Source organism: Fukomys damarensis, unplaced genomic scaffold (genome assembly GCF_012274545.1).
Source record: "Fukomys damarensis isolate Sample0158 unplaced genomic scaffold, DMR_v1.0_HiC HiC_scaffold_16, whole genome shotgun sequence".
NCBI classification, from domain to species: Eukaryota; Metazoa; Chordata; class Mammalia; order Rodentia; family Bathyergidae; genus Fukomys; species Fukomys damarensis.
In genome coordinates this window covers 17,313,688-17,329,569 of record NW_022900928.1, presented here as the reverse complement: position 1 = coordinate 17,329,569, position 15,882 = coordinate 17,313,688, and the positions used below count along the sequence as shown (strand labels likewise).

Below are 15,882 nucleotides of genomic sequence, written 5' to 3'. Positions count from 1 at the left end.
TGACGTGGCTCACACGGACCACTGCTGAGAGTGTGGATTTGCAAGTGAGATGGAGCTGGGCTCATTTCACAGCGTGTCCGCTCACGACCCGTGTGAGGTGGAGGCGGCCGCTTACCCCCAGGTCTCTGCCTATCAGACAGGCTTGGTTCATTGAGGCCCTTACAGTAGAGGGCTGGCATGGTGCATCTGAAACACCGGGACCCCTGAGCCGTGTCCCGGTCCTCTCGAGGGCAGTGGGCGGTGAGGGCTTCCTGTGCCTGGCCAGAGTTATTTGTTTCTCACGGAGACCCAGTGCCCAGACTACAACCCCAAAACCACTTTTTTATCACTAAGTGCCGCACTGTAAATAAACCTGAATACTGAGGTTTTAGTGTAGGGAAGAAAAACATATATTAAAAGAAAAATACAGTAACAGAGCCTTCAGTGATATAATCAGCCTGCTGTGGCACAAGTGCCATAGGTTTTCTACCACTGTCCTAGAGGGTCCCGAGGAGAGGCTGGGCTGCCCAGGCAGATATATGGAGCATGGTAGGAATCCTGGAGGAGAACGTTTAAGTGCATGCATCTTTGAGACAGTGGAGGGTGCGGGCTGACTCTTTGGGTTGTCCCAGGGCCTGTCACTGTGGCTCCAAGAGGGGCTGAGCAGGGCCAAAGAAGTGGAATGTGTGAGGCCTCCAAGCTGGACCAGTGGGGCCCACTCTCCACTGAGGGGGCCTAGGGCCTGAAGGGTGGGAGCCAAATGAACCTGGGCTCCTAATGGAGAAGACAACAGAGAAAACCATGGCCCATGGTGGACTTGGGGTCTCTGCCAGTGCTCCTTGCTCGTGCTGGGGGTGACAGAGGCTGTCCAGGCCCTTGTTGCAGCTGTGACCTTGTTAGGACTCCCCTAGTGAATGCATGCACAGCCTTCCTGGCGGGGGTGCAGCACGTGTACATTCCACACATGTCAGGCAGCCAGTGTGGAGAGGGCTTCCGCCTCCTAGGGTGATCTCAAGGCTGAGCCTGGAAGTAGAGAGGCTTTGGGGACAGAACTCCTCTCTCTGGGGAATGAGTGAGAAGACTTCCTGAACTCTCCTCCAGATGGAGGGAGTCAGGATGGAGCAGGTGGGCCCAGGAAGCCATGCACTCTCCCTTGTGGAGGTGACCGAGCTGGGTACCCCTGGCCGGAAGGAGCTCACAGGAGGGCAATGTGGTCCTTTCCGTCACTTCGCAATCCTGAGTTGCTTCTTTTGGTTCGAGTTGGCTGCTGAGTGTGCTGGTAGATGGAAAGCCAGGTGGGAAGAAGGGGTCTGTGGCCCCACCTGGGCACCAGGTGTTCCTGCCCGAGCTGCTCTCTGCAGAGATGCAGCAAGAACTAGAGGCACTTCCTGTGGCTGGGGCCCTGGCTGGCTCCGCCTCATCTCAGTATTGGAACCAGTAGCCGTCAGTGTCTTCCTTGTGTTAGGCTCAGAGGTGGAGCTCTCGGTCCTGGCGTCAGCCCTGCAGTTGTTAGGTTTCAGTAGGGCAGCCTGACAGTGTTGATGGCAAGAGGGTTTGGTTCCTAGGCTGCACTGCACTTTGAAATCTTGTCTGTGGGCCTTGAGCATGGGCTTGAGAACCTGAGCTTTTCTTTTGGGTCAAACTGCTTTGTGGGAAGGTTCTGCCCAGTGTCCCTCCCTGGACCCTCTTGAGTTTTTTTGGAATTCTGCCTTTTCCCCAAGGCCTGGTCACACTGCTGCCATTTGGCAGGTGGTGACACTCAAGGAAGGCAGAAAGAATATGAATCCTGAATGTGCATGTATAGGGGAAACTGGGGCCAGGAGACCTGGCTCTCATTTTGAGAAGGGCTCAGGGACTCTGTGCAAACCTTGGACTTGTCTCCCAGACGCTACCTGCTGAGCCCATCACCAGTGCTGTCATCTGCAATTTGAGACCCCAAGTGTTAAGTGTAGTGGCCAGAGACAGGGGAAAGGAATTGCTTTGTGATTCATGAAGTCACATAGGCAGGGGAAAAGCCACAAATGAGGGACTCTGGTAAGCCAGACTGCTTCGAGGCTATTCTTGGAAGCTACAGCATCACATCTTGTTTTTGGGGGGTTTTTTGGGGGGGATTTAACCCCCCCAAAATGCAGAACCTTTCATATTTCTGGCTAGTTGGTTCCATTTCTCTATCCAATTCCAAAAAGGCAGCAGCTGGGTGGTAGTTTACGGGGTGAAACTTCCCAAGAGCCAGCCACTTGGGATCCTCTGAGTTAATCTGGGCTTCCTTTTTTGGGGTGCCCAGCAAGGGCGCACACACCAGTTCCCCGGAAGCAAAGATTTAAAGCTCAGACTCACGGAAGGAATCCTGGGCCACGTCAGCCCTTTCCAGTTCACGGCCGACACTGCCTCTTCCCATGTGTCTCCGTTCACGGCTGAGACTATGCTGAGTGATGTTCCCCACTTGACATACAGGGACTTAAAACCCAGAAGTGAGTTTGAACCCTGGTTTTCTGAATCACAAGCTTTGTCCTCTAGTTTTGAAATGTATATCATTCCTTGACCTGGGAAGCTCATGAATTATGCTCTTTTTTCCCCTTCCTTTTGGCTTGATGATATTTGGGCCATTTGAAGAAGAGCAATGCAGTGCTAGTTACCACGTAGCTGCCGTGTGTTAAGTACATCATATATCTGATCTCTTTATTGCATATCACCCTAGAGAGAGAGTAGTATGGTCCCCATTTTACAGAGGAGAAAACAGAGGCTAAGGCAGAAGAGTTGACGTTCCTAGAGTCACACAGCCAGCAAGTGCTTGTGACCAGATGCACACCCAGATTCACCTAAGTATTCTGATGTTTTTCCACAAGGAAAGCTCCCCAGCATGGGTGTTAGCCTCGTGTTTGACTTACACTGGTAAGGTGAGCATTGAGACCCAGCCGTTCGGATCCAGGGAGGCAGGTCTGAGCCTGGCACAGGCTGCGGGGGTGCATGTCCAAGGCTGCACTTATCTCGGCCCGCCCGCCATCTCCCTCCACCTCCTTTATCTCGCCCTAGATAAGAGTGGTTCCTGAAGCTCCCACGCCCACCTCAGCTCCTTGGCTCTTTCTGGGCAGGAGCCCTAAGATGAAGTTGTCCATTTTCCTTTGGAGAAAAGGAAGCGAGTTCTTCCAGTCTGTAAATCGTCTGGGAGTCAGATCTGGCTTGATGCCTTTAAAGTTGGTGTACAATCTTAAGATGAGGAGGAGTTGGCAGCTTGGAGAGTTGATTTGCAAAGCTTTTTGTTTGCAATCTGGTGCACCCTCCAGATGCAGTCTGCCGGGGGGATGGATGCAGTCCATCAGCAGGTCAGGCTCCACCAGCAGCCATGTTTCTTTCTTTCTCCTCACACAGGTCATTATCATCTGCTGCTCATACAGGAAGAACCTGAGGCCTGGCAGTAGAGCGGCTTGGGTGCACTGCATGGGTGGTGAGGTTCAATCTGCCCACACTCGGAAAAGTCTGCACACAGCACAGCAGGCAGCGTGCATGCATCCGCCAGTTTCTGCCTCTGCCTCTGCTCTTCATGCTGGGCCTGAGCTGGCGCCAAAGATAGATAAGCTTTAGTGATCTGCCGAAAGCTCCTTGGCGTGGAGGAGCGGATGAGTCCTGCCATCCCTTTGTGCTCTCTGGGTGGCACGTGCAGCACATGGGGAAAGTTGAGACGCTGAAGGCGGTAGTGTTTATGGGAGGGATGCCAAAGTGAGCATCGTGGGCATTAAAGGAGCCGAGAGAGCATCTGGGAAGGAGTCTGTGTCTCAACTGGGCCAGCCAGAGCCGGCCCTCCCAGCCTGTGGAACTTGCTGAGTGGCATGGACCAGATAGCCAGGTAGGGCCTGCTGGAGGACCTGGGCCTGACTCAGGTGTGTGAACTGGTGAGGCCTGGAGCAAAGGGTATGTGGTACTCAGCCTCCAGCCCAGCACTCTGCTGGAAGCTCTTGGGGGAGGCAGAAGGGAGGGCAGCATCCCATCTCAGCTGTCAGTGCCTGCTGGCTCAGGGAGCACACGCCACAGTCCACCTTGGTACCTGTGCATCTGTGACACACCTTCTTGCGAGTCCTGAACTGCTGACACCTTGAAGTACTGCCACTCTGGGCTCTTCCAGACTCTGGCCTCTGTCTGGTGTCTCCTTGGCCTGAAATGTCTACTCTCCAGTCTTCTAGTGAAATCTTTCTCCTTCCTGAACTGGAGCTTTCTTGGCATTTCCCCCTCAGTGGATTCCTTGAGGCTCTATGGGTACCCACTGCTCTGGGCTCCCTACTCTGTTCACAGTCTTTGAGCACTCACCTGCTGGCTTGCAATCCTCTCTACTGTCCCCCTGCCTTGATGACCTCTGTTGCCCATTTCTGTATCCCCAGGACCTAGCACAAGGCCTGACACTTGCTGGGGCACCGGTAATTGTTGCCAAACGAATGAATGAGAGATTAGAGACTAAAATAAACACCATTCTCTGCTTTTAGTATTGTAAAACCAGCCTCCTATCCAAACATGCCCTAGATAGCTGTCCTCATTTAGGGAGCGTGACACTAACCTCAAGGGCTGTGTGCTCTGTGTGCTCTGTGTACTCGCAGCCCTCCTCTTGCCCGGCCCTGTGGAGAGCTCCATCTGCTGAGTAACCCCCCACCCCGTGTACAGACCCCTCAGTCCCCCCCACAGCTGGGCCAGCTTCAGCCCTCCCCCGCCAGCTTTGGATTCTGGAAAAATAGCTAGTGCTTGGAAAATCAGTTCTACTTTATTTTTGTTCCTTTGAAACCTAAATGACTTTCCTCAGAAATGTCTGAGGTTAGAGTGGTGCAGAGAGAGGTCTGAGGCCAAAACCCCGGCGAGCTATTTTCATTATGTGACTGTACACCCATCACATCTTCCCTTCCATCAGCCGAGTCTTGTTCCAGATGGTGCCTGGCCTGCTCACAAAGCACTGACTCCTTTTGTCCGTGCCCATGTGCCTCTGTCCTCCAACCCTCTGACTGAGGGAGATGTGTGCTTCTTGCAGAGCCCAGAAGCAGAGAGAAGTTTTGGGGAGTTGCCTTTGTCACCTGTGTAGGGGAAACACCTGCCCTGGGGTGACAGTGAGGCAAGGCTTTGAAATGTCATGTCTAAGGACAAGGTGGGATGGTTGCAAAACCCAGAGTGGAACGTGCTTTGAGCCTCTGTCCGTGCATGAAGGGTCATGTGTATCGGTCAGTCAGCTTGTAGCACTGAGAATAGTAGGTTTTCAATGGAGCTGAGTCGCAAGTCTTTTTCTGGCTTTTTTCTTCTACTTGTCATTATTTCCAGAGCCATCGGGCTTATAGCAAGACTGAGCAGGCACTATTGACAGCCAGGGCACACGTAGCTTTGTGTGATCTGTGGTTCTTTTGGGCCAGAGTGAGGAGTGGGTGCTGGGGGGGTGGGGATTGGCAGCAAGGGCAGATGGAATTGCATATCTTCCAAAGATGGCAATGGTTTAGTGTTGAGAATCAGGATTAGCACTTCAGTGTCTTAAAGGAATTTCCTGTAATTGTCCCTCTTCCCCACCCTGCCCTGGTGCCCGCCGAGCTTACCTTTTCCACGTCCATTGCAGGTGTGACGTGTCCCCGTGATTCATGGTGACCTTCTCCATCGTCTCCACGCCCCCGCTGCACAAGCCTGCTCAGCCATGGGTGAGAATGAGGATGAGAAGCAGGCCCAGGCGGGGCAGGTGTTTGAGAACTTTGTCCAGGCTTCGACGTGCAAAGGCACCCTCCAGGCCTTCAACATCCTCACACGCCACCTGGACCTCGACCCCCTGGACCACAGGAACTTCTACTCCAAGCTCAAGTCCAAGGTGACCACCTGGAAGGCCAAAGCCCTGTGGTACAAACTGGACAAGCGTGGCTCCCACAAAGAGTACAAGCGAGGGAAGGCGTGTGTGAACACCAAGGTGAGGGAACCCCTCAGAGACATCCTCAGCCGCGCCTGGGAGCAGTGGGATGACACTTGGGACTCGGGTCTGTTGCCAGTGGGCTCTTTTAAGGCTCTTAATAGATGTGGGTAAAGGGCCAGGGAGTTAGCTCAGTGGTGCTGCTGCCTGCCTGGCAAGTTCAAGGACCTGAGTTCGATCCCTGGTACCAGAAAACAATAGATGTGGATGTGAATGTTGTACAGTTCTGCTCATCTGAAGACTTCCTTTGTGTCCACACACTCAGCTCACCCTGGCTGAAGGTTTCCATCTTAGTGTGGAGGTTGCAGCCCCCCTCTTGTGTCCCCTCCCAGGGAGGAAAACCAAAGGCAACGCTGAGGGGGTGGGGCAAAAACTTGAACTCATTCTACTTCTGTTTATTGAGCAGCTTTTATGTGCTGGTCACATTATGTCTAAGATCTTATTGAACAACTGCAGTAGTCCCGAGTGTCAGTTTAGAGATACGGACACTGAGAAGTCAGTTATTTCTCTAAGGTCACACAACTGGAAGGCAATCTTGGTCTGTTTGGTTCTGGGGTTTGGGCCCTACGTCCCAAGACAGGCGTAAGTGGAGAGTTGTGTCTCTCTACAAGCAAGTAGTTTAGAATGATCCCCTGGTTTTTAATCAGTTAACTAAGAAGTAGGCTCTTGGTCCTGACCTCCTTTTCCTTTGTCTTCCTCTGGGCACTTGAGTTCCCTACCTCACCACCCCCTTCCCAGATGGACTGCTCTGTGTAAGATCACACCATGGTTAACCCACCCCTTGCTTGGCCTGAGGCAGCTCCCATGCCCATGGGGCTGACAGTGACACAGAGCGTCCCACCCTGACATCTCTGCCATGCTTACCGCCAACCCACAGCAAGAAGTCGAGACGTGCCTGCTGGCTCTGGGGGGCTGTCAGCCCTGGGCATGGGGCCAGGCAGCATGTTTAGGTTAAGACCGAACGTCCTGTATTTAGACCTCTCAGGAGGTAACTCAGCCGGAACCCTTGGAATTCCAGTCCATGCCAATCCCGGGACAAAGAGGCTTGAACTCTCCATGGCAATGGGGCCTGTTGTGTTTTTGTTTTGGTCAGGAGGAGCTGCAGAGTCTACCGTGGGAGACGGCTGCTTTCCACTGCCCTACGGAGACAGCTGCCAAGTTCCCTGGAGCCCAGGGCATGGAAGAGTACTTCAGAGGGCTGGAGTAGACCAGCCCGGCCATCCAACTGCAGAGCTGTCCAGGCAGGCCCTGCCCATAGCCTTCCCTGCTCCAGCTATGGGGAGAGGACATGGGGGTAGAAAGGAAAAGGGGGAGAAGTGGGCAGAGAAGTGCCTCCCTCCCTAGTTGTAACTTCATGGATCCTAGTTCTTCAGTTAGAGGAGGGGGCATATTGAGCTTTCAGAGTTATCCTTCTCAGTAATTGTACATGGTGGCTTTCTTTTAAAAGCAGTCCCACGTATAGCCCAATGCATACATACAGTCTCATCAAAGAATTTAGGTGGCCCATGATGCGCTTTCATAGGGGGTTTTCAGAATTCCTGTTTTATTATGATATATCATCAGCCCACTTTGTGGGTGTAGGTCATTCTTGGTGATCTAAAGGTGAAACTTCTTCACCATCAGAAGTATGAATTGAAGTCGAATGAAGTCTGGCCACCGTGAAAATAACCTTCTTTCAGAGATCACCAGAGGGGCTAAGCATGGTAGCATATACCTGTAATCCCAGTACTCTGGGGGGCTGAGTCAGGAGGATCAGACTTGAAGGCAGCCTAGGCAACCCAGCCAGACTGTGTATCACAATAGAAAAGGGATAGGGATGTAGTTCAGTGTAGTGTACCCCTGGTTTCATTCCCAATGCCCCCCACCCCACCCCACCCCTCTCTCTGTCACACACACACACATACACACACTCACGCACACACATTCACTAGCTGTGTGGTTGCCTGGCTCGTCTGGCCAGCCCCTATTCTACACGCTTTGATGGTGTGAAATAACAGAGCCCTCACATTTCATGGTTGGCAGATCACTGTTGGCACCCAAGGTACAAAGGGAAAGAAAAGATCGTTAGTTAGAGTTTTCTTACCACAAACTTGTATGCCTTTCTTAGAGGAACAGGACATTTCAAATGCACGATAGCCCATCTCTCCCCAGTGAGGAGGGGAAGATGCACTGGAAAATGCATGCTGAGCATGGACTGTGACTGTGTGAGGTCCCTGAACTGCAAATTGTGGAATGCCAGCTCCAAGTAACCAACAGAACAGGGGATCATGAACCCATGGCAGCTGCAGGTGCAGGTGTTCAGGCTCTGGTCCTTTCTCCTTCCAGCCATGCCTTGGATGATCTGCTCTGTTCTTTCCATCTGCATATGATTTCCGTCCAAGTTGGTAGTGTCTGGTTCATCTCTTTATAGCTCCACAATCCACAAGGTGAAAACCTTTGTTTCAACACAGTTCTGAAACAATCTCAGGGAGGGCTTCTGATGAGTCTGCCCTAGGAAATGCAGGCCAAAGCCAAGGCCACTGCCTGTTGTGCTTGGCAGCTCTTTCAAGGTACCGCACGGCTGACCTGAATAGAGAGCAGGTCCCCAAGGACGTGGGTGTGCAGGACAAACAGGTGTTCTCCACAGTGACCTTTGCTTTTGTTGTGGTTATGGCCCCATGTTGGATTCCTCTGTGGGTGGCTAATGGCCAGCACTACAAGAGCAGTGCTCAGGCTTCTCCGTCGTGAGTGAGGCAAAACCACAGCAGAGGGGACCTGCCCTCCTGACACGTGAACAGGCACTGTGGCTTACACATCACATTTGCATTTCCTTTGGTATAATGGTTTACACTTAGTATCAGCCGAACAAGAAATACTGGGCCTTGGCATTCATGTGGCGGCTCACGCTAAGCCAGGTAATGCAGGTGCGTCGGGTGCCAGGCACAATGCCAGGCTCCCGATTAGCCAAGGTAGGGTTGGGATAAATGCAGTTCACCCAGACCCGGACCCTTACATAGACATGGCCATGTCTGGAGTGGGTTTGGGCTTGGGCAGCCCACAAGCACTAAGCCGGCCCGGCTGTGTGCTGAGCGCTTTGCTGCTGTATTTGTGCCATCAGGGAGAGTGTGTGTGTGCACACATGTGCATGTGCTGCTGGTGGTGGGAGATGGGGACCAGGGTCTCTGATGTTGGTGTCCGGAGACAAGGAGAATGACCCAGATGGTCTTGGGAGCAGTGGTCCCAGTGCCAGTTGCACAAGCTAACTGGATATCATGGTTTATTATCGATTATTCTTTAATGAGGGTTTCGTCAGGTACTGGATAATTCTTTCCCTGGGTGTGACTTTGGATAAGAATGGGGTGAAGCAAGGACCAAGCCAGATTACCTCTCTCAGGACTGATAGAGGCTTAGCCAATTGGGTGGTGTTACCAGGGAACATAACCAGGAGGCCCACAGTGCGTAAACTGGTGTGGGACTTGCCGTGGACGCTGGTCATTTCCTATATAAGTGCGTAAGGCTCAGCTGAACCAAAGAGAATGTTGAGTGCCATCTCTGCATTCAACAGGTGATAAACAGGGGCTGGGAAGCTGAAGTCTTTAGCTGGAGTTGGGAGGGGCCCCTCTGGGATTTGAGTTCTTTCTTGTTTTGCTTTTACATTCCTTCATTCATTCGTCCACCCACAGGAGTTTTTCATGCCTTCTGCCTTAACCAGGAAAAATGGTCTGAAAGATGAAAAAGAAGTGAATCTCACTTGAGCTTTGTGTAATGGAGTCAGAAGTGTCATTGTTCCTATATTTGCTCACTTACTAAATAATTCATGAAATGAATAGTTATTGAGCAGGAGCTATGTGCTAGGCACACATACTTATCTAGGTATCTTTTAGCCTCTTGAGCGCTCTGTGGCCTTGGGCAAGTTAGTTCATATCTCTGTAGCATTCTCTACAAAATGAGGGAAATAATTGTGCCTATCTCCTAGATTTATGGTAAGGCTTAGATAAGGCAATATTTGTAAAGTGCCTATACTATTGCCTACTAGGTAATAAGGAATTAGTAAGCATTTAACCATTATTATCATTAATATCCTAAGTACTACAAGAGAGCTGTGTGCACTGGCTTAGAGAAGTATACAAAACAAGTGTCTGTCTCTGCTGCTCATGGGGCCTGAGAATGCTTTGTGGGACTTGTCTTAGTTACTTCCTCATTGCTGGGACACAATACCCAACACCCACAAGTTAAAAGAGGAAAGGTTTATTCTGGCTTACAGTTTGTAGAGGTTTCAGTCCATAGTCACTGGCTCCAAAGCAGGGTGGCATGGCAGAGGGACATCATAGAGGAGAAACAGCACATGGCATGGCAGCAGGAAGTGGAAAGAGATCAAGGGAGGAAGAGGGGGTAGCCACGCCCCTAATGACCCACCTCCTCCAACCACACTTCACCTCCCAACATCACATTAGCTATAAACTCATCGTTGGATGAGTCCACTGATGAATATCATGCCTCCATGGACCAATCTCCTCCCAGTTCCCCGCCTATGAGTGTGTCAGGCTTTGGGGAGACTTCTAGATGTAAACCGTAACAACAGGTGAGCAGAAGTTTGCGTTATAGAGCTGAGGGAACACAGCCAGAGAGATACATTCTAAGAAGAGAGCATTGCTTGTGCAATGAGGAAGGGCTGTGAGGACATGGGAGAGCATGAGAAACGGGCAGCAGAAAGAATGGATGTGAAGAGACCAGGGACAAAGGTCTCTCGGGGCCTGGCTGTGCAGAGGCTCCTGTGCAGAGACCTGAGAGCCTTTGATAAGGAGCTCAGGGGTGGACACATCCCCAGTGCAGCTCAGGGTTCTTTCTGCCACCCTCCCCGGGATCGCTCAGCAGTCGCAGGTGACCATTACACACCAGGAGGCATGTGTGCATCACTGCCATAAAAACACGGCTGCAGGAAGTGAGTCATGGACCTTGTCACCTGCAGGAAAGGGGCTGGTGACGGGAGGAGGAGACACTTGGGCAGTCTTTCTGGAAGGGCATGCCTGCATTTTGTGAGCACGCAGCAGAGTTCGCCACACCTTTGCCCCTGAATATGACTCTGGCCCCTCTTGGCTCTGCAGGACACCCCAGCATGGCGCCTAGGTCCCCACAGATGCTCATGGCCCAGTGTGTTGTGTGGCCCTTGAACTGCCTTAGCAGAGCACAGTGGGGACACAGAGAGGTCAGCAAGCGGGAGTTAGGGTGCAAGGGTGCAGCTGGGAGCAGAAGGCTGCTATCTTGTGGCTGGATTAGCCTATCTGACATTCCCAACCTCTGAAGTCACCACAGAGCCTGTGGTGGCCCAGGCAGGTCAATACCTCTTCGCCTAATATGGACAGTTGTGGGCACAGCTGATAAAGCAGCAGTTGGTCTCCAAGCTGTGGAAGTAGGAGATGAGCTCTGGGCCTGTCCTGACAGTAGTTAGCCAGTGCTGCTGCATTACACAGGCTCCCAGCCCGGATATGAGGAGTCACTGGTCACTCCAGCTCCAGGGGAGTGTGTGGGTGTGCACCAGTGTCACTGGATGCTGCACAAGAGCTTGGTCAGTAACAATATGGTCACTGACTTATCCGCCCAAGAAGCAAAGCTCTCTTCTGGCCATCTTCTTCCTAGAAAATAGTTAATCCAAGTCTGCTGTGGTTCATTTCATGAACGTACAGTCAGCTCTCGGAATCCACAGGATTTGCATTCATGGATGCAACCAGCCACAGATGGAAAATACTTGCAAATTTTTTTGTGTGTCTGTCTTGAAAATGTAGAGTTTTCCCTTGTAATCATTCCCTGCACAATACAGCCTAATGACCACTTACATAGCATTTGCGTTGCGTAAGGTCTTACAGCTCATCCATGGATGTATAATGTGTATGGGGGAAAGTGTTGAATGCAAACACTGCACCATTTTCATCAGGAACCTGAGCACTTGGGGAGTTTGGTGTCTCTTTGCTGGGGGCTGAAGGAGTCCTGGGATTGGTCCCCATGGTTACTGATGGACAGGTATGTTTGTGTATTTTTTTTAAGTTTTTATTTTGAGATAGGGTCTGGATAAATCATTGGGCTCAAACTTGTGATCCTCCTGCCTTAACCTTCCAGAGTAGTGGAATCACAGGTGCGCATCACCACACCTGGCTATGTTTTATTTATTTATTTATTTTTGTCTTTTGGAGAAAAGGGCTCCTTAATTAAAAAAATAAATGTGTGCTCAAGATAAGAATATGTAAAGTAGGAAAATATAGAATGATGGGGAGGTTCTGTCCCCATTCCTCACATTCCTCTCCCCTGTAGCAATAATGTCTTCTTGAAAGTCTTTACATGGGTGTAACATGTATGTGTCCATGTGCCCACCGCTCTTTCTTATGTCATGCTAGTCTAGAACCCTTGGGCTCAGTTAATCCTCCTGCCTCAGCCTCCCCAAGTAACTGGGAGTATCAGGCTTTCATGGGAAATATCTACGTATGTATTTGTTCTGCACTTCCCTTGTTTGACTCGCGGAGCGGCTTATGGCATGTTTCCTGTCAGTGTGGCTCTTTACGCTTTCCTGTTCCATGGCTCTGCCATAGTTCATTCACCTGCTGGGGCGTTTTCCAGACTCTGGCCATCCGTCCTACATGGTGCTGCTGTGTATAGTTCCGCGCATGCACGGAGAGCACAGCTAGCGCAGGGATAGTGAGGAGGTCTGAGTCAAAGCGCAGTGCGCGGCATTTTAACACCACAGACACAGTCAGCTTCCCCTCCCCGAGCTGGACACTCCCACCGGAGCTCGGAGCTCCGGGTGGGTGCTGGCGGACGCCCTTGAGTCCTGAACCCAGCATGGGCGGCCTTGAGTGGGGCCCCGACATCCTCATAGTGCCCCCAGTGCACAGACTAGCCGGATCTCCTGAGAGGGCTGCTTTATCCGGGAAGGGCCTCACTCTTTAAAAGAAGAACACATACTAGCGTGCCTGTGTATGCAATTCAGCATTCCACCTCCAAATGGGAGTTTTGAGGGCCCTCGCCGCTGGGGTCTGCGTTATTTGTATTCAAGAAAGGCCTGCCCTAGCTACCTTGTTCTCTTACTCTGTTTTTTGTTTTGTTTTGGAGACAAGAGTCTCACTGTGTAGTTCAGGCTGGCCTTGAGCTCACTGTGGAGCCCAGACTGGCCTCAGATTGGTGGTGATCCTCCCACCTCGGCCTCCGGAGTGCCGGGACTACAGGTGTGCACCACCACACAGGCACAGCTTCTCTTCTTTTAATTTGGTTTGTATTAGTACATGTTTGCAGTACATGTGATTGCGTTCCTCACTAGGCATTGGTGCCTATGCATAACACATCTTCCTTCTTTTTGTGTCCCCTCCTCCCTTCCGTTCCACCTCCATTCTGGGTTTGGCGCTGTGATGGGTCCCCAGCTCTCTGGCCCTGCCTGTGTGGGGCGGATCAGTGTCCCAGACACAGTGCTTCGTCCCTTTCCCCTGTAGGTGAGCTCTCCAAGGACAGTACTGGCTCTAGGTCCTCCCAGAATGTGGCGCAGCCTAGGGAAGACCGTTGGGGACCACGGGAATGCAATCTGAAGGGCCAGGGGCTTCTTTTGGGCCACCGGTGAGCCTGGCTGTCTGCAGGGCCCAGTCCCAGCCCTAGGCAGGGGCCCAGTGCACATTCCCTGTGGGGCGGGCAGGACCATAGCCCTGTCTGGCCTCGCCTAGCATCTGGCGGCTCCTAGAGTTTTCAAGAGGGGCGGGAGATCCGCCAATAGGCCTGGGAGGCTGGAGAGTCGGCTTCCTTTTTCTTGGAGAAAAACAAAAAGCCTCTGCAGTTCCTGGCCCACCCAGGATCGCAGAAGCCCTAGGGGATCTCTGGCCAGGATTATCCAAATAAATGTCTACCACCAGGCTGGGCAGGAGCCAGCCAGGGAGCTGCTTAACACTGTGCGTGCCAGGGAGGTCTGTTCCCAGGCTGCCCTGCTCCTGCTCCCTGCAGGAGGCCCCTGCTCTGCTTGGGTTTTCATAATAAAAAGTATCTTGAAGATCAGTCCAGCCCGTTCAATGTGTCATCTGTCCACCTTCTTGGCTGGGTGGGGCAGGCCTGGCCAGGCTGATTCAGCCTCCTCCTCTGCTGAATTAGCAAGGCTTGCGTTCAGCTGCAAGGAACCAGCAGCTTGACTGCAGAGATGGAAACAAACGGGGCTCATCTCCCTGGCACAGAGCAGGGACAGAGGCTGGTGGGACTCTCAAAAGCTGTCTTCTTTGAGTTTCTTAGACCAGTGCTCTCTGGTAACATTATAATGTGAGCCACCTGTAAAATTTTAAAGTTTTCTATTAGCCATATTTAAAAAGTACAGAGAGGTGGAGGTGTATGGCACCTGTAATTCTAGCTACTGAGGAGGCTGAGGCAGGAGGATCATAAGCTCAAGGCTAACGTGGGCAACTTAATGAGAACCTATGTCAAACTGAAAAACATTTTAAAAATATAAAAAATGGTCAAATAAAATTTAATAATGTATTTTATTTAACCTAATATATCCATGATATTATAATGTTAACTGGTATAAATATAAAAATGATCATTGAGGTTTTTTACAGTTTAAAAAATATTAAGTCTGTAAAATCTTGTGTGTTTTACAGTGCAGCTCAATTCAGATGAGCCACATTCAGGTGCTCAGTAGCTGCTCATTGTTAGTGACTGTTCAATCGGACAATGCAGTTTTCCCTCTTATTTGTCCCCCTTGTAATCACAAAGTAGCTGCCTTAGCTCCAGCCATCATAGCCTTTGAGGCAAGAAGAAGGTAGAAGAGGCTGCTCCAGCTACATACGTCTGATCACAGAGGCAAAAGTGTCCCTAGAAACTCCATTAAAATATAAGTTCAGTGGGAGTAGGCGTTATTGTTTACGTGTTCTTTGCCGATTCCCCAGCATTCAGGATGTAATTACCTGACACATAATAGATATTTATCACAGGTAGAGTTCTTCAAAAGCAGATGTTTAGAAGGTGTTTGGAGTGTGAGATGTTATTAGCAACCAACACCTGGGAAAGGAATGGGGAGGAAGCAGAGAATGGCTTCGGAAGAAATCAAACTGTAGAAGAGAGTCAAATGCCTGCAGATTCAAGCATGGGGCCTTTCCCTACAGCCTTTCAGCAAGTGAGTTTGTCAGAAGACAAGGGTGGGAAGCCATGAGGTTCTCGGCAGACAGGGGCGTGGTCACTGTCAGCTGCCGGCCCTCTGAGTGGCAGTGTTAACATACAGACCATTAGGAACCCTGGGGTCCAGCATACATTGTTGCATAAGTATAGACTGGGGGGGCAGTGATAAACCCGCGCACATGGGTTTGTGTCCCTAGAAACTCAGAGTAACGTTGAAATTATTCTAAGTGGAAGATGCATTTAAGGAAGCAACGTAACCTACTGAACATCATGGCTGAACAGCACAGTGCTCCGTGTGAGTTCATTTACGTTTTGTATATAAAATCATATTGCATAAGCGTTACTCTTTGCAAGCTTCTGTGATCTTCTTGGAAAGATCAAGTACATTGTAACTCTGGGCTGTGGGAGCCCTGTTCCCCTACACTCTACCTCCTGCCTGTCCTCTGTCTTAAAGCAGAAAGGCAGGACTGCAAGTTACCACCAGAGACCTGTCCGTGGGAACACAGTGGAGAGACTTTGTCCTTGGGACCCTTTCTCCAGGGACAGCTGATGGGATCTGAGGAAGGTGCCTGGGAACACCTTGATCCCACCCTGCGGGGGGAGTCGGGACATTTCACCGTCCCCACAGGCAAGAAGCGGCCTCCCGTTGTCTGTCATGCAGCTGTCTGCTGCTCGCTCTACCTTTGAGAAACGATCTTGGCATTTCCTCTGAAACCCTGGAGTGGTTTTTAATGGTGGTAAAATATTTTTAACGAGACTTTTCTAAGTGTACGATTGAACAACATGAATGACTTATGCCCTGCATGATTCGCTTGTCAGCACTTTGCTTCTAAAATTCTCCGTCCCTCCACATAGGTACTGGGTAGCCATGA

General features: G+C 51.0%; 1 protein-coding gene across 7 annotated transcripts in view; it reads left to right on the top strand.

Annotated features, from left to right (window-relative positions):
• The window catches only part of Mical2 (microtubule associated monooxygenase, calponin and LIM domain containing 2), a 112,988-nt gene that overhangs the window by 27,527 nt on the left and 69,579 nt on the right, over positions 1-15,882 (top strand). For all 7 annotated transcript variants that reach the window (XR_004517422.1, XM_033764138.1, XM_019206218.2 and 4 more), the window contains exon 3: positions 5,558-5,896. Coding sequence is in view for 6 of the 7 variants with exons in the window: in XM_033764138.1 (XP_033620029.1) it covers positions 5,633-5,896 (264 nt within the window). In the remaining variant the exon portion in view is untranslated. The remainder of the gene's footprint in view (positions 1-5,557; positions 5,897-15,882) is intronic.